This window comes from Cavia porcellus, unplaced genomic scaffold, assembly GCF_034190915.1.
Source record: "Cavia porcellus strain 051 isolate PalLab524CR breed Dunkin Hartley unplaced genomic scaffold, mCavPor4.1 scaffold_14, whole genome shotgun sequence".
Taxonomy (NCBI): Eukaryota; Metazoa; Chordata; class Mammalia; order Rodentia; family Caviidae; genus Cavia; species Cavia porcellus.
In genome coordinates, this window is record NW_026947497.1 from 376,971 (window position 1) to 395,538 (window position 18,568).

At 35.8% G+C, this 18,568-nt stretch overlaps 1 protein-coding gene across 1 annotated transcript in view; it reads right to left on the reverse strand.

Moving 5' to 3' along the window:
- Nucleotides 1-3,648: 3,648 nt before the first annotated feature.
- The window catches only part of LOC100724292 (olfactory receptor 4P4-like), a 28,235-nt gene continuing 13,315 nt past the window's right edge, over nucleotides 3,649-18,568 (reverse strand). The window contains 2 exon segments of the mRNA XM_063224402.1: nucleotides 3,649-3,911; nucleotides 3,914-4,609. Coding sequence (XP_063080472.1) covers nucleotides 3,649-3,911; nucleotides 3,914-4,609 — 959 coding nt within the window.

Sequence of the window (18,568 nt, forward strand, 5' to 3'; positions counted from 1 at the left end):
TTAACTCTTTAAAATGTTGATCATTTTGCTCCACCCTAGTTCTTCCTGATTTCCCTGTACTATGTTTAACGTATTTACAATTTTGTGTAGTTTGTGACAGGTGACAATTTTTTAGTATGAGCATGAACCAAATTGTTCATGACAATAGTACCATAAAATTATCTGAAATACAATTTTATTTGTTATGGTTGTAGACTCACATTTTGTTCCCTGCAGTGTCTTTCCCCTTCCTCTGAAGTCATGCAAAACCAAAGCACTGTGACAGAGTTTGTGCTCCTGGGGCTCTCACAGAATCCAAGAGTTCAGAAAATATGATTTAATGTATTTTTGTTGAGATACATTGCAACTATGAGGGGCCAACATGGTTGTCACAGTGACCATTGTTTCAAGCCCTGCACTGGGGGGCTGCCCCATGTACTTCTTTTTAGTATTCTTGTCTTCCCTGGATGCATGCTTCTGCTCAGCTACCACCTCAAATGCAATCATAGACACTCTTCATGAGAGGAACACCATCTCCTCTGAAGATGTCTGATGCAGGTCTCTGGTGTTTACTTCCTTGCTGGAGCAGAAGTGACTGTCCTCACTGCTATGGCCTGTTACCTATATGTGGCCATTTGCAAGCCCTTGCACTACACTTCCATCATGAACTGGAGTCTCTGTGGCATCTGATGGGTGTAGCCTTGATGGGGAGTCCGCATCCCATGATTCAAATTTCCTTTACTTTTCACCTGCCATTCTGTGGCCCCACTGTCATAGATCATTTCATGTGTCACCTGTACCCTCTGCCAAAGCTTTCCTGCACTGACACTGACATCCTGCATCTTTTGATGTTTGCCAATAGTGGATCTGTCTGCATCCTCATCTTCCCTATGTTGCTTGTTTCCTACAGTGTCATCTTGTCCTTGCTGAGAAAACACAGTTCTGAAGGGTGTGGGAAATCTCTCTCCACTTGTGGGTGTCACATTGATGTGTGGTTTTACTTTTTATTCCATGCATTTTTAGGTATACACGGCCTCCATCTGCTTACTTCTTTTATAAACTCGTGGCCATATTCTGCACCATGTGAACTTCCTTGCTCAGTCCTATGATTTATATTTTTCAAAATAAGGACATGAAAGATGCAAGAGAAAAATATGGAAGTGTTTGATTTTGCTTCTCAATGAAAAATAAATTATTAAACTTCTAAAAGAATTAATTTACAATAAAGATATCAAAATGATCTTAGATATTTATGAGGTATTGCTGTTTATATGCTTGGAGGTAATGCAACACCATAGAACTTCCAAGAGTATCATAGGCATTTTCAAGAGTACCTAGAAACAAAATTTTTAAACCAGATTCCTGATCAATTCTGAGTTGGCAAGTCAGTATTCTTGAATTTATGCTTATGTTGACTGTACTAATCAAAAGAAAAAGTTTAAATGATGAACTGCCAAACTGCTATTCACCCTATGCCTTGATACACATTAATGAGGAAGTAAAAAATTTTGTAGAGATTTAGAACCAGAAACTTGAAGCATCTCAAGAAAAAAATATACATTTATTGCACTAATCTCAATGATTAATGAAAAAACAAACAAAACACAAAACCATCTCCTATTTAATAAATGCTACTCGGCCTGTGATTTCACAACTACCATATTTCCACCTCACTTTATTGTCTTTTATTAGCTTCTTTCCGCCCAGTCTGTGCCTGAGCACCCATGCCTAGACATGTACTTTGGAAAGATTTGTTTTCCAGGTCCAAGAGTCTTAGGGCTTTCCTAGGGATATCATGTTAAAATAAAAGAGCTTTGTTATTTATTAAAAGATTTGGATTCTAGGTTCTCTTCTATTACTAAGTGTGAGCTTGGATAAATTGACTTCTCCAGGTCTCAGTTTCTTTTGCTAAAGTTAAATTAATAAGAACACTAAAACATTTCTTCTTCACTCTCGACAGCCCATAAATTTTTCTTTTCATGTGCTATGTAACTTGGATATTGTAAATCCATGAAAAAGCATCTGGCACTTTTGCTTTAGTTTTAGTTGTTGTTGCTATTGTAATTATTGCATTCTATTTTTGGAGGAAAGCCAAAATTTGATTTCTCTCTGCCTATTGTCCCCAACTTGCTCCAAGCTACTGTCATCTCACACCTGCATTGCTGTTTGCCGCTTGTCACTGATTCTTTCTTCTGTCTTTGATCTCTGTGTTTAGCCAGATCCTCTTAGATGCTGATACCAAAGCAGAATCAATGTATACATAGTTTGTGGTGAGAAACCCTGTAGGAGGACAGAGAAAGGGGTGCCAGGGATGCTAGGTGGTGATGTGAGTCTGATAGCAGCTGAAGACAGGATCTAGGCTTCTGTGTACTTATGAGAAGTTCAGCAATGCCACCAGGGAGTCCTGAGTGAAATCCTAGTGTCAGGGGAGTTCTGTGCTTCCTTGTAATGGGCCTGCCTTCATTTCCATACTGGGCTCACTGACGTGAGAACCAGTGAGTGGAAAGCATGGCCTCAAACTCCACATCCAGGGCCCATGATGACCTAACTCAACTGCTACAGAGAAAATCCTTATTGAAAAAATTTATTAGTGACTACCTATTTGTTAATCTAGTTAACATAACCTAATAAGACATTCATTAGAAGGCTTTTTATTTATATTTTATTTTTAGCTTCAAGAGGTAAGTGCCTATTTCCAGGATGTTTTTATCTATAAGGATAGGCAACTAATATCTATCTGCATATCATATCCCATATCACAGTACATAGATGTTAAAAGTTTCACTTATTTCAAGTATTTTATTACACTCATTCTAGCATTTGCCTACGAATAATTGTTTATTTTTTAAACTTCAATGTATCATATTTATAACAGAACTATATTAGGGAAAATATTAATGTTAATATTCATTTTCTTCACATACTTTCTTATTTACAGTACAATCAAGAAACAATAGGATATATACACTGTATTCAACAAGACATGTTCCAAAATGTGCAAAACAGCAATCTACATAAATAGAAACTTCACAAATGTGTAGCCACACAATCACATCAATAAAAAATCACATCACTCACAAATCTGAATAAAGACTCAAAAAATAATGGAAAAGACAGACACAAAAGAGTCTTGCATCAGTCTTATTCTATACAGTACCAGAACAGGTAAAACTAACTGATTTTAAAGATGATGACTGTGGTTATTTTGGGATATATGAATTATTTAGAGAAATAAAGTGGACTTCTGTGTACCAATAATGGCTGTTCTTACTCAGGGTGCTTTTATGTGATAGCATTCAATTTGAAAATGTCATACACATTTTGTTATATTATCATATATTTCAATAAGAAATAATAAAAATTGAAGATAATATTAAATTCAGTTAAGGCACATTAAAGCACTAAAGCACAGATTCCATTTTTTCAGGACAATATCGTACAATACTTTATTTTTAAAATAATTTCATGGCATGTGTGCAATCTTAACGATTAAGGAAATAGATGAGTATATGAATTAGAATATTCCTGAATTTACTGATGGGGTGTCAATATAGAAATAGAAAGTACCAGAAAGAAAGTGTTTAGTTTTTGCCCATTTATATTTCCACACTATGACAGGAAGGTGAGAATGATTTTAATATACTTGTGTCTCATGGAACCAGTAATAACTCAGAAGCTTTTTTTCAATAAGATTTGATGATACCTAACTTTTCTCATGGCATTTTTCATCTCCATGTTTCTCAGTGTGTAGATCTGAAGGTTGAACATGGAGGTGATGATGGCGTAACAAAGAGCAAACACTTTATCTTCTGGGAATGTTGTGGCAGGTCTAAAGTAAATGAATAACGATGGAGCAAAAACCAGCATCACCACAGTTAGATGAGAGCTGCAGATGGAAAGGGACTTGCTGTGGCTCTCTGCAAGGTACTCCATAAAGTGTACAATATGAAAAAATAAGGCAACATCAAGACAACAAAGGTCACCAAAGCAATTAAGCCTGAGTTAGCAATGACTAAGAGACCTATCTTGGGTGTGTTAGAACAGCCCAATTTCAGCAAAGGGTAAAAGTCACAGAAGCAGTGATCTATCTCATGGGGTCCACAGAATGGTAAGAAGATGGTGAGAAGGAACTGACAGGCAGAGTCCTGGAATTCCCCAGAGAATCAAGCCATGACAATCCAGCTATACCTTCACTGGTTCATGATGACCAAGTAGTGCAGTGGCCTGCAGATGGCCACGTAGCGGTCGTTAGCCATCCCCATGAGGATGAAGAACCTGATGCTGCCAAATAAGTGGGTGGTAAAAAGCTGCACCATGCAGTTAGTGTAGGAAATAATCTTTCTGTCTGACTGTCAGTCAGTCATAAGCTTGGGAGTGAGTATGGATGTATAATAAAAATCATTGAGTGAGAGAAAATTGAGGAAGAAGTACATGGGTTGGTCAATTAGTTGTCGGCATGTGCTGGAAATTATTATCAGCACATTTCCCAGCCAAATAGCAATGCAGCAAAATAAAAACAACACAAAGCAAAAGACTTCAATGTTCTTGTTATGAGAGAGTCCCAGAAGAATAAAAGCAGTGATGTTATGCCCTTTTTCCACAGTCCAGTGGAGTAAAAAACACACATTACCTGAAATGACACAATTCATAAGCTTACTTACCAGTGTTTCCTGAATAGTGCATTGATCACAGTCTATTTGAGGAACCAACATGATTTTATTTACTTCACTCAGAATCCTAGAGCAAAAAGAACCACCAAAGACACCTAATAAACAAATAATTTTAAAAGTTCTGTACCAGAGAATATTGCACTGAAGTTTGACCGTAATACAGGATATGATATTTGACAGAACATGTACCATTTACCATCATGAATAAAGGTATGCATTTTTCTAAATTTGTCTAATTCAATCATTTTGTCCAATTCTATGAAATTTTCAGACAGAAATTTAGTTTGTAGGGAGATAAATTGTGATATAATTTGGATTCTTGTCACTATATAGTAACGTGTCTTTGTCTTGCATGTCAATTTTCTCATATATTTGAGCACAAATAAAAGTGTGGAAAAACATGCCTTGATTCAATGCATATCTTGTGAGAGTCGTGGTAGGAAATGAAGTTTCTTTGTAATTCCTAGACATATTTTTATATATTATATAAGTAACAGCATGAATATTAGTCGCCAAATGGTATATAAATATTTAGGAAAACAGCAGTAAATTTTAAGCAAATATAGTGTTTAACAATATTAAAATATTTTGAGTCTAATAGTCTCAATTATCCTCTCAATTTCTTCCTGTGTAAAAGAGATATTCTAATTTCAATGCAAAGACCCTATGTGTGTAATGTGACACTATTAAACATAATATAAAACCAATAAGTGTAAGGTGCCTACAGTCCATCCATGGTAGTGATATCCTGACCTGGTGATAAGCTGTTGCATTAGTATATGTTGCCATAAAGCTAACACTGAATATTTTCCACCAATTTTTGTTTTATAGTTTTAAATTAACATTTTAGAGGGGCAGGGATAGGGCTCATGGGTACAGCGCCTGCCTCACAAGTGCAAGGACCTCAATTGGATTCTCAGTTGAGGAAATGAATGAATGAATGAGTAAAGAAATAAATGAACATTTACAATTAATTTTTAACCAGCCACCTTAAAACACATGCCATTTGGAAAAGCATGTCTTCAGCCCTCATACTTTGCTTTTCAGTGAAATCCTATTTAAGTTTCTTTCACTACTCCCCATAGCACTGACAAAGCTAAGATTTTCACCCACACAACGATTGTTTACCTTTTAGAAGAAAGTAAATTTTTAAAATAGAAATTCAATCAGAAATAGACTAGGGTCACTTTTTTAGAAGTAGTTTCTGATCTTTCCCAAATTAGTCTACTAAAATAATTTTTGCCATCCAATGTGAAAGAATAGTTTATTTGGATAAAATGAGGTTGAATATAATATTTGATTTTTTTAAAAATGAATTGACTGCATTTCTGTTTTCACAAACAATCAAATATAAACACAATATTTAAAGCACTGCATAACTCTTCTCATGTGTAGAAACAGTTTTAAGTGAAATAAAACTCTAATTAAGGCTAAGAATTTTCTCAGGCACAGCTAGTGTATAGATTTATATTCACTTGTTGAATTTTCTAAAAATATTACTTGCATTTCAAATTCCTTGGTCAGACAGGTAGGGCTGATGATTCATTTTTCTACCTGATAATTTTTCCATCAGATTGAACTTCTTCACACATACAGCACTATCATGATTAACTGTTAGCATCTTAAATTTTTACCAGTAAAAAGCTAATTATTTTTTAAGATGTGGGTGTAACATCAGACCATACATAATTAAGCTATTAACTTTGGATGTGATTTTTGGAAATATGATATTTCTTTTTTTTTTTAAATTTTATTTAAAAGGAAAAAGCGAAAAACACAAAACAAAACAAAGCGGTGTAAGGGTACAAGTAATACAGAACTACAAAAAAAAAAAAAAAAACAGTAAGAAGTCACCAGTTAATAGATTGTATATTATCATCTTAGAGATAGTTGCTCAAATCACAGTATCAAAGCATACAAAGTGGACATTCAAATGGTGAGACTGCAAACAGTTGTATTCAATGATCCAACCAAAAACATTAATATAGTCAGCTATTTAACACCCCTAAACATACTTGCTGTTGTATCTTTTAGAGCACTTTTTTTCCTTCTCTTTTTTACAACAAAATTTACACATTTTGGGTTTTATTACTCCTTAGTTCTTATTACTTTTTTGGGGTAGAGAATAAATTCAAATATGGCAAAACAAAGCTGTCAGTCAAAACCAAGGATAAACATAGCACATGTTGTAAAACAGAGTACAAGGTTATCAACAATGGTTATCTACAATGTCTCTTGTTTCCTTTAAAAAAATGTCTATATCATTAGATATTATAAAGTTGAACAAAACAGTAGAGAACAAGACCAATAAAACTTAAGCATTGTAAACATTACAGGACTTCTAAATTTCATTTGAAAAGTAGCTTATGCTTTTTTAAGAAATGTAACAGAATATATCTCACTGTAAAATTAGAGATACACTGAGACTTGACTTTAATAATAAATGAGAAAGCTCATTAAAACAATGCAGTGGTGGATGAATGCTATTATGCTTATATTCACACAATAAGAAGAAAAATAAATAAAATATATTTAGTGTTATATAGATGAGAAAATTTGTACTTAGTTACATACCCAGTGCTTAACAAGCTAACTAAGTCTTAAATCCTGAGTTTTCCCTGCCCCCTTGCAAATGAGTTCACAAGCCCCACAACATGTTATGTAAAATGTTTAAGTAAAAAACCTAAAATTCTAATAAATTGAACATTCTCATTAATTCCCCTCATCCCAATTGCATGTATGTCTGAAAATATCAGACAGCTAAAAAAGATGTGATTCAATCATTGCCTCATGGGTAATGGTAATGCATTCTCAGATACTGTTCATGTAACAAATATCAACAGGCTTAAAAAATAGAAGATTGTAAATCCTGACACTGCCATATTAAATGTATGAGCTTATATTCTTGGCTCATACATCACAGCAAAGCGAGTGTGCTACCCTCCATTGTCCCCAAGCATCCTTCACACATTGATACACTCTTCAGAATTTAGATAACATTCTTAAAGCTTTACTAACACCCTTTCATGAAATCCCACCTCCCTTTTTCATGTGAAGTCTCCCAGTTAACCAGGTGGCATTATTCTCATTTGATTGCCTTTTTCTAGAATATGGTATTTCACTGCAATAGACACTCAAGAATTCCTTGAATTTCATGCTCTCTTAATCTAAAAGTCTCTCACTATACAGCATTTTCAGTAGTTGCTGTTTGTAAATGAGCTACTAATTAATATGATTATTTAAACTAGGAATGAAAATATATTTTCAAAAATATCATGCATTAAGAGATAATGGTGAAGGAGAAAAATAATTTACTCACATTTTGCATCTATTTAAAATAGGTTCTTTAACTTTATAGTTTTACCTGTTCTCTATTCATTGAAATTATTACCAATCTTATTTAAAATATTTCCTGTTTATATTCCTACTTGAATTATTTCTTTACAGTTTACTTTTTTCAGTCTTAATTTGTTTTTCTTTTCAATTTCTATTTATCATTGGTCTGGGTTTGCAGTAGGTAATGACTACTTTCCTCATGTGGAGTCAGTGCATGCACACATCTCATCTTCAGCAGCACAGTCATTGCTACTGATGTTCTCTTTGTTTTCACCAATTTATGCGTAAATTAACACAAAATTTCTAGTATTTCAAATTTATCACATTGATACATCAAAAAAAGATGGGAGGCCACCTCATAGGAAAAAAATTTGAGACAGAAGTATTTGTTTTAAAAATAGTTAAATATTAGTCCTTCTACAATCAAATTATTCTTGAGCATTTTCTTACTCAAATGTCAAATAAGTATTAGATAAAGATTACATTCAAAAGGTTTATCCTTTGAATGTATTATGGAGTAAAATTTAATCAGTGCCATATCCCTGAGTAATCAACTTACCAGTCAGCACTTTTTTAGAAAAAGGTTACTGGAACAATTCTGTAATGGGGTTCTAAATACCCCGGAAGAGAAGGATCTGGGTAGAATGCTTCTTAAGCCCCATTTGCTGCAAAAAATGTTAATGGCTGAGATAGGCTGCACATGCAATTTGAGTTTCTCTCCCCATCTCTGTATTGTGAGGAGAAATTTAGAATTATGGATTTTATATTAAATGATCTCCACCTGTCTTACATAGCATCTTTATTTTGTTCCCTGGGGAAGAATTGTGCTTGAGAATGTCTACTTTTATAACTTTCTCTGGAATATAATTTTTCTTTAAATTGAATACATGTGGAACTTTCTGCTTCATTTTGAGTTTTCAATATGCTCTCTAAGGTATTTGTTAAAAATAAATTTTAAAGTTCAGTACTTTTTTTTAGTTTTAATAACCAAACATTGTAATATTATTCAAAACCATTAATAGAAGTATATCTGAATATAATGTTAGAATGAACTTTAAATTTAAAAATACCTGTTTTGATTTTTGTGGGGTCATTCTAATCTGTAAGAGGAGAGAGAAAGTATCATAACAACATTTGGAAATCTCATTCATAAGTAGGCAGACTGACCACAAATAATTAAATTGAATCAATGGCAAAAATTTTTCCATCTAAGAAAAATCTGATACTTTATAGTTTCACTGTTAAAATCTACCAAACAGAAAATAAGGCACAAATCCCTTGAAAAAAACTGAAAACTTTGAAAACAGAAAAACAGAAAGTCATCTTATGAACTCAGTATAATTCTGATATTAAAAAGTACACTGTAAAAGAGAATTTTGGACCATTATGTTGCTCAGCATAAGTATACAAAGCTTCAAAAGAATCAATATGAGATGATGTAGTACAGTCTAATGGGTTTTTTACCATGGGTGCAAGCATAATCAAAGTATCCAGGTCTATGAATGTGATGTTCTACATTCAATGAATGAAAGAAAAGCATATTGTCATTGCCACAGACACTAAAATTACATCTGACAAAATTCAACATCTCTGCCTAATAGAGACTATAAAAAATTAGAAATAGAAGGACTGTGCCTTAACACAGCAAAGGCCATGCACAGTTTGTCTGCTAACATTACATTCAAAGGGGAGAAGTTGAAAGTCTACAAGCTTCTTCCTAAGACTGAAAATGAGATAAGGATGCTCTCTCAGGTCACTTCTATTCTACATGGTTCTGGAACCTGGATATACATGTGTGGAATTAAGTTTCAGTCAAATGACTCTTGACTGCCTGAGGATTTACTGGGGTGAGCCTGATACCAAGTCTGTGGGTAAAGGCTTCCTAGACACTGTGGACCTGCTGCCATGGGGCCATGAGAATAGCCTGAAGCCTGTGGCCAGGCTCTCAGTACAGCTGGCAGTGAGCACATGTGCACGAGGCAGGTCTGTAGCCCACAATCTCAGGTGATGGTTTGTTATCAGAAAATGAGGTCTATGAGGACCTTCCTAGGTTCTGGGTCAATGAGCATGAGCTAACTCTCATGTCTGTTGATGCTGGGATGTTATTGGGGTGAATGGTTCTCATCTGATGCTGGGGTGAGACTAAAACCCTGGATCCCAAGGCCTTCTTGGCCCTGGATGTGTCTGCATCCTTCATACACAGGGTACAGCCTGATTACTGGGCATGAAGGGTGATCCTACTGCTAAGATGGTTTGAAATCTGCTTCAGTGGCAACTTCATGTGGCCTCTGGGGTAGCCAAACAGGAGTAAACCAGGAGGCTCGATTTCACTGGTTGGATGAGAAAAGAGATCACAGGCTCTGTATGTAGATACCAGCCTGGTCCTTAAGATCACAGAGGCTTGCACAGGCCTGGAGGCTTAGTCTTCAGTTATTAATCTGGAGTCTGGGACCATGGACATCTCCTGGGTACTGAATTTTCTTGGAGCAGGTTCAGTGTTGTGATCCCCAGAAAATCTACTATTTCCCTCTTATAAACACATGTTCTGAGTGACTCTTCCATGTTGCATAGGGTTACAAGAAAGTGATGAAAGCATTGTAGATCTGCCTTTTCTATGCTTGTTGGTGTGTTTTTCTTATTTCCATGACCTCCATAGCTCCAACATAAAAGGAAAAATAATAGTAGATATTTGAAGAACTTCTAGCAATAAAACTTTCACAGAGCAGTCCCATCCCTGAAAACAAATCCTATTTTGCATGTGTATTTTCTCTGGATCTTTTACAGGCTGCAGAGAACCTGGAACTTAGTTATGGGTTTGCTTGTTTGTAAATTAAACATGATCATCCTCTGGGGGAAAGACAGCTATTGGGAGGGGCGAGGTGATGGGAAATGGGAATCAAGACATGGAACTGGGATTGAGCTACAGAATTATAACCTCAGAGGGAAACTGATAATCAGAGCAGGAGAACCTCCCTAACATAGAGTGTAAATGTATAAGAGAACATCAAAGGATCTGAAAAACACTTGAGTTTCATTTCTTCACTGACAGGTACACTTTGATCCATGTTAAACTTTCGAGCTGCTGGCTGTCATTTACTTTATTACTTATTTATGATGATTCAGGTCATACAGGGATTCTCTAGACATGTGAGAGGAGTATTTAAATGCTATATTTGAATTCCTTTTAGAAAATAATTTTAATTTTTAAAATAAAACACATATGCTTTTTATGTCCTGAGGGCAATAAAATAGCAAAAACTGTATTTTTTCGTAAATTGTGAAATACATATTATAATATCATATAACCAATCATTTTCTATACATTAACTTCCAAGGTTTATATGGACAAATGTGATGCTTTATGAAAGTTAAATTTAAACTTGCCACTATTTTATTTGTTTCACTGATGACAATCACTGATGTTTAATTTGGGAAATACTTTCTGAATTCTTCTTAATTTTACCTTCTTCATAATTTTTATTTATTTTCTACTCCTTAGTACACACTTAATTGAGGGAACATTTTAATATAATGACATAGGGGGGAAAAGGTAAGAAGAGAGGGTATCTCAGTTGGCAACCAGTGAGTTAGGTACTAGCACAGAGAACTTTTAGCAATAGAAAACTATTACAAAAAGTGATGAATTAACAAAAAAAATCTATAAAAGCAGTCAAACAGTGGAGACTGTGCTCCTGGCAGCCAGTTCTAACAGGAAGACTAGATGATAGCAGTCTCTCCTGTTTGTGATGTTCATGTGGTGAAGAGGCTGTGGGTGGTAACACAATGATAAAAGGTGGTGGTGGTTATAATGAAGACCCAAGTACGTTCAGAGAGGTACTGACTTGCACTGTGCATTGCCATGGAAAATAGATTCTGGGGCTGGGGATTTAGCTCAGCGGCATAAGCACCTGCCTTGCAAGGAGGCAGTCGTAAGTTCGATCCCTGATACTGATAAAAAGGAAAAAGACAAAAAAAGAAAGAAAAGAAAAGAAAAAGAAAATAGATTCTGTTCACTCAGTAAACAGAAAGTGTAGCACTAGTGATATGGAAGAGGTGTATAGAAGAGAAGAAGCTGAAAAACCTGCATTTAGTTTGTGTAAATGAGAGATCCATGGAATAGAAATGATAGAAGGGTTCCATGCTGCCTTGCAGCATAACAAAAAATGAAAGAACAGAAAGAAAAATATTTGTATGTACTGACCGTCAGAAATTCCAGGAAGATAATTTGATTTCCAAAGCAGATTACTATATCATGCAAGGCTAGTCTTAAAAATAGGAGAAACATGCTTCAGAATCAACAGGACTTCCAATATAAGGAAAAACTAAAGCAACCCATAGCATAAGATAATTCTAAACAGAGATTTTGGAAACAACTGCCAGAAAGGCAAGGGGAGGAACAAATTTCACAGGTAGATTAGTTAGTTAGTTTGCGAGAGAGAGAGAGAGAGAGAGAGAGAGAGAGAGAGAGAGAGAGAGAGAGAGAGACAGAGACAGAGACAGAGAGAGGGACAGAGAGAGAGAGACAGAGAGACAGAGACAGACAGAGACAGACAGAGACAGAGGGAATAATGAATCAATCAGTGCAAAATTGGCGAACTTTAGTGTATACATTTCAATTACACATAATATAAAGGATTTTGAACTTTATAATTAAGACGTCCTGGCATTTAGGATAAAAAAATCCACTTCATGTTGCCTCAAAAGATATACCTCATGCTTAAAGAGGAAAGTGAAAGGACAGAAAAGAAGTCAAAGCAGCTGGAGAGTAAGCAGAAGTGGCTCCACTTATGTCTGGTAAACTGGAACTCTGACCACACTATTCAGAAGACAGGAAACAATTGGTAAAGCAAAGACACAATGAGAAACATTAGGAAATGCAAACATATGTGCAGTGAATTTATTTGCTACAAATTTCTTTAACCTATCTGTGAGAAAAGGCTGCCTAGGCATGAGTATCATCATATCAGGGACTTCAATAAGTTATGCTTAACTTGACCAAAAAGCAACAAAGAAACATCAGAAATTACACTATACAACAAATGGACTCAGCTACCTAAAGCGATTTTCTTTGAAAAATTGCAAAATATATTTTTAATTACCCTACTCACTCTCTCTTTACAAAACAGACCACATTTTAGGCCATAAAGGAAATCGTAATAAATGCAGAAATAAGTGAAATTGTCTAAAGCATTGTAACATTTTCAAAATAAAATGACACTGAAAATTGATAGCAGAAACCATGGGAAATACACAAACACACGGAGACGGAAAAAAAAAAAAAAAAAAAAAAAACACCTTCTTTGGGGGTGAGTATACAAGGAATCGAGCTCAGAACGTCATGCTTGCTAGTCAGGCACTGTGCTTCTGAGCCATAACCCTGGCCAAATAATGCACTTTTGAAGAATGAAAGGATCACAAAAGAAATCAGGAGAAAACTGAAAATTCCTAATATCAAATGAGAGAAGTCCAATATAAGTAAAAGCAATTTTGAAGGGAAGGTCATGGCTTTGTGTTTCCATTAGCAGATCAGAGAACTCCCAACTAAATAACCTAATGAAAGTTCCTACATGAAGCTTAATGCATTTTCAGACACATACATAGGGTTAGAGAAAAACTGAAGAATAAAGGCACTGTGTTACTCACAGAAGGTCAAATAAATCTGTCACAGATTTTGGTCTCAGTTTTAATCTTTGAGTCCTCATCTTTGACTTCCAAACCATGTCCATGGTCCATATCTATCCTTTTGACAGCTATACAATTAAAGAATATTTTGCTGTGCTATGAGTGAATGTCCATTATTCCTTTTAAAGACTTAGTAATGTTTAAAATTTAAATTACCAACAAATTTGTATGAAATTGGATAGAATTTCTTACACCACCCACTTATACCAACTTTTTGTTGTTGTTGTTACCAGGGTTCAAACCCATGACCTCGCACTTGCACAACAGGTGCTTATGCTGCTGAGTTAAATCTCCAGCCCTACATTACTAAATGTTTCTTAAATATGTTGTTTGTGCTCAAATGCACAACAAGATATTGGATCAAGTTCTTCTCCACATTTAATTGAAAGATATTTTTTTCAAATCTTAGGCATTGTGAGTAGCCTAGAAAATGAATGCTGGCAGAACAAAAGCAAATAAAAATTAATCTCAGATCAACAGATTGTGTTTGTGTTCTAATTATATAAAATCACTATATATTTTTCAGTACAACCTTGCGGTCATTACAATAGAACAAGATAATAAAAGGTTTTATTTCTATTGTTTTATTTTATCACCTAGCACTCATTCTGATTGGATAGACACTTTTCTGATCCATTCTGAAAATCCACATGATCTCGTGGTCACAAGCCCATGGACACACTTTTCATGCAGGGGAATATTTGCACATACTCTGTGTCTATATCTAAAGAAAAATCCAAATGTTCCATGGAAAAATTTGAATCAAATAAATGTTTGAATCAATATCTAAGTAGTCAGAACAAATTATCATTTTGAATGGACAGTGTCTCCCCTGATATTCCAAATGTTACATAGATTTAAAGAAAGAAGTGATCAGTAAGCCTGAACAGTAAACATAGGGAATCAGAAGCAAAAGGAAAGGGTGCAAAAAGAAGAGGAAGGGGAGGAGAGCAAGGAAGGGCAGACAAAGGAAGAGAAAGGAGGGAGAAAAAGAGGGAGGAAGATAATTAGATTGATATTTCAAAATGTCTTAGCGTTCAAACATGATAAAGGAGATTCAGCACCAAAGACAAACTGCAACCCTTAACTTTTTCCTTTGGTACTGAGATTACATTGAGCCAGGAAAAAACCCAAACAGGGAAATTCTGAAGTGAATTCATTCAGCCATTTTTCTGAAGAAAGACAAGTACCCGAGTGAAGGAAAACACCAGGCAATGGGAACAAAGGCTCAGATCTCAGGTCAGGTCAAGTTGTTTTTTGAGATAAAGGGAAAACTACTGGTAAAATATTAGTGCCATTCTCATGCAGAAAATCAGTGAATCAAAAGATCAGACAAAGTGCTGACAGGTGGCTGGATTTATTCTCTAGCTAAAAGGCACTTGGAACTTTGCTAGCTTTTTTCTCTTTCAGCTCTTACTTATTATTAATGCACAATAGATAGTTACATATGGAAATATTCTAAAGATTTAAGAACAGCACATTTCATCAAATAGAAAAGAAAACAGCACCATTGAATGTAATTCACTCTTTATTTCCCCCAAATTTGAGCAGAGCTATTACTCAGAAAAAGAAAGACATGATCCAAAAATAAAATTATAACACATAAACGTATGGCTCATTCAAATTGTAAAAATTATAGTTTATGAGCCAAGATACTGCATATTACTTGGACTCCTGAGAGCTGGTAAATTCACAGAGGAGTAGCAGTGTAACAATAGAGAAAGAATTCCAAATAGTCTCTGGCCTCTTCCCAAAGAATGAAGCACTCAGTGTGTGATGATCGGTGGTACTCTGAGCATAGCAGCAGGGATACCCCCAGGAGGGGAGAGAAAAGGACCAAAGCCCTAGATGTGTGAGGGACTTTAACATAAATCCACACAAAAAGAAGATGCAGGAAAAGAATAAACAATAAGAACATGCAATTCACTTTTCCTGTATCTACTATTAAAACTTCACACGTTACAGAGTAGTTTGGATTGGTGCACAAAGCTCCAATCGCAGCTTTCTGGAAAGCTGAGACAGGAGGATCCAAATTTGAACCAGGGGCCTAGGCATAGTGCTTTATTGAGATATTTTCTCAAAATTAAAAAAAATGATAAAAATTACATACACGTTCTGGGTGAAGATCAGTACAAAGGCCATGGGTTCATGAGTACTAAAAATGTAAAGAATTAAAAAAAATAATGATAATAATACAAAGAACTGGGATACAGTTCAGTTAAACCTGCAATATCACCCAAAACAAAATAGCATATGTAATCTAACCTGTGAAAACTCATACAATTAATGACAACTGCCAAAAACAGATATAAAACCAGACAGAATCAGTATAAAAATGTTAATCCTGACATGAAATCTAATTATTAAAATGACTAATTCCAATATGAGGAATTCTGAGATGAACAATTTATACAGAATCAGATTTTAATCTTAAGAGTACATAGATTGGAAATTAGGTATTGTAGAGGCGTCTTTTGGGAGTTAGAGAACACATTTCCCATGACTGATTCAGGCAAGAAATGAGCCATGGACTGAAGGACAAGCCATCACTCATTCTGTGGTAACACATGGCAGGTAAGGTTCCAAAAACTCGTATATTCCATTCCTCACTGAGAGATTTACAAGTGGAGTCCACATGGGGTCAGTAACAGTTTTGCCTGTGAGAGCACAAGGCTCTAAGGGAAATGAGGGCCTCCTAGTGTGGGCGGTCCAGAAAGCTCTGCCTTGGGCTATCTGAACCCAAAGGACACAAGAGATTTGTGGATGCAGGTTTACCCAGAAAGACACTGCCCTGGGCTGTCTTAAGGATGTGAGAGCATCACAGACCCACGCAAATGGGGAGAGAACTCACCTGGGGCAGAGCCCAGCACCAAGAATTCTCCAGAGTGTGCTCACCTGAAATGAATTGGGCTGGTGTTGAGTGCGGGTAGATCCGGGAGAGGAAAGCAGCAGGATGTAAATCAGTTCACGAATTGGCTGCAGACTCCACTGGAACTCGAAATGGGTGTGTCCCAGGAGTCAATCACCTGCCGACCAAGTCACAGTGCCAAATGATAGGATTATTTCCAAAAGATGTGACATATAAAACAAAAGAGGCCTTTATTCTGAGACCACGGAGAGAGATAACCGACACACCCCCCCCCCAACCACTGGAGTCCGGCTTTCTCTCTAGTGGACACTTGGCATGGGGGGTATATAAGTAGCCTAAGCTTAGGGTAGTGCCCTAGGGCCATTAGAGATGTACAGGTATCTCATTGGCACACATTTGGCGCCAGGGGCAGATTCCTAAGGTTGGTGGGGAGACAGAGTCACAGGTAAATTTCTTAGGGGCGGGGGAGGTTCTGGTTAAGGCTTTTCTGGCTACATAGTCCTGTCTGGGCCAAAACCCTTTTAGTCAGAAAGTGCATCTGTTTACCTAGAAATGTATCGAGTTTATCCTTCATTATGTCAGAGTGTTACTCCATTATTTAAAACAAACATATTTTCTTTATTCCTTCATGAATTGGTCTGTTTCCAAGATTTTGCTGTTTCAAACTGTGCTGCCATAAAACATGGAAGTGCGTATATCACTCTGGTATGATGCTTTTAACAGTTTCAGGAAGATATTAAAAAGAGTAATGATGAGGTCAAATGGAACGTTTAGAGGGTCCAGTTAGCTTCATTATTAGATTATCTTAGAGCTTTGTCTTTCTTCCCACATCCTACCCTCTCAGCTTTGCTCTGTGTGATAATGCATCCACACAGTAGTGGATGCTGTGGGTCTGAGGGCCACAGTCACATTTTTCTGTTTACTACACACATTTAAAAGTGCCATGAATATTACAACACACCATATCTACAATTCATCCAGTCAAGAAAAATATTTCACATTTGTAACTATACAAGAGAAAATAATACATCCCAGTCTTGGCCATTGGAAAAGCTTGAATTAGGACTAAATATATTGTCACCTGTGCTCTGTACCATCAGTCACAGTATCTTCTCTCCCTCTCACCGTGCTCTTCTGCTCTTCTGACTGCATCAGTGTTTTCCCAGCACATCTAAGTCTCATGAGAAGCCTATGTATAGACATCATTATTAATCTACAGACAGTTTAAGGGGACAAAATTGTAAGTAAACTGTTTCATGCCTAGAACAACTATACTAGCCCAAATTAGTGCTCAGATCTGCATAAGCCTGGAGCTGAAGTTCTTATTCTTTTCCCTTCCTCCTCTATCCGATTTTGACCATAGGCTAAGCTGACTGAAGCTGGATGAGCCTCCTGGGCATTTAGGGTTGATTTTATACTCTTGCTTCCTTGGTGATAGTTTGTGAGCAAATGCGGAGCTTATTATGTAGGCTCAAGGCAGCAATTAACCTAAAAGCATCATAGAAACTGACATTTTAAGGAAAGTGAAAAAAGATAGATAGCATTATACACAACTGTATAATTCTTAGCATTACTAACATTTTATTTACTTTTATTTTAATCCCAGAGATTGAACTCATGATTTTATGCTTGCCAGCCAGGAACTTGTGCTGCTGAGCTAAATCCCTGGCCCAGTTTTTCTAACATTTTAAGTTGTTTTTGTCAACTACAAGTGGCATTCATAAAATTAACTTTTTAAAAATTCTTTTATTTATCTATTTCTAAGAAATATATAATTATATATACATATGTGTGTATACAGATATCCACCCACATGTACTATTTGACTGATACATTTTAGAAACATGTAGAGGTGAATATAAAATCAGTCATCCTTTGATTGTGTCTAAAATGTGTCTAAAGGAAAATGTAGTTGACATCAAATAATTATCAGAGTGGCTAATCATAAAGCTTTCTTTCACTAAGATCATTGGCTTTTTCCATGAACGCACAATGGCTATAACTGGTAAGGGCATTTTATCATAGGTAACAT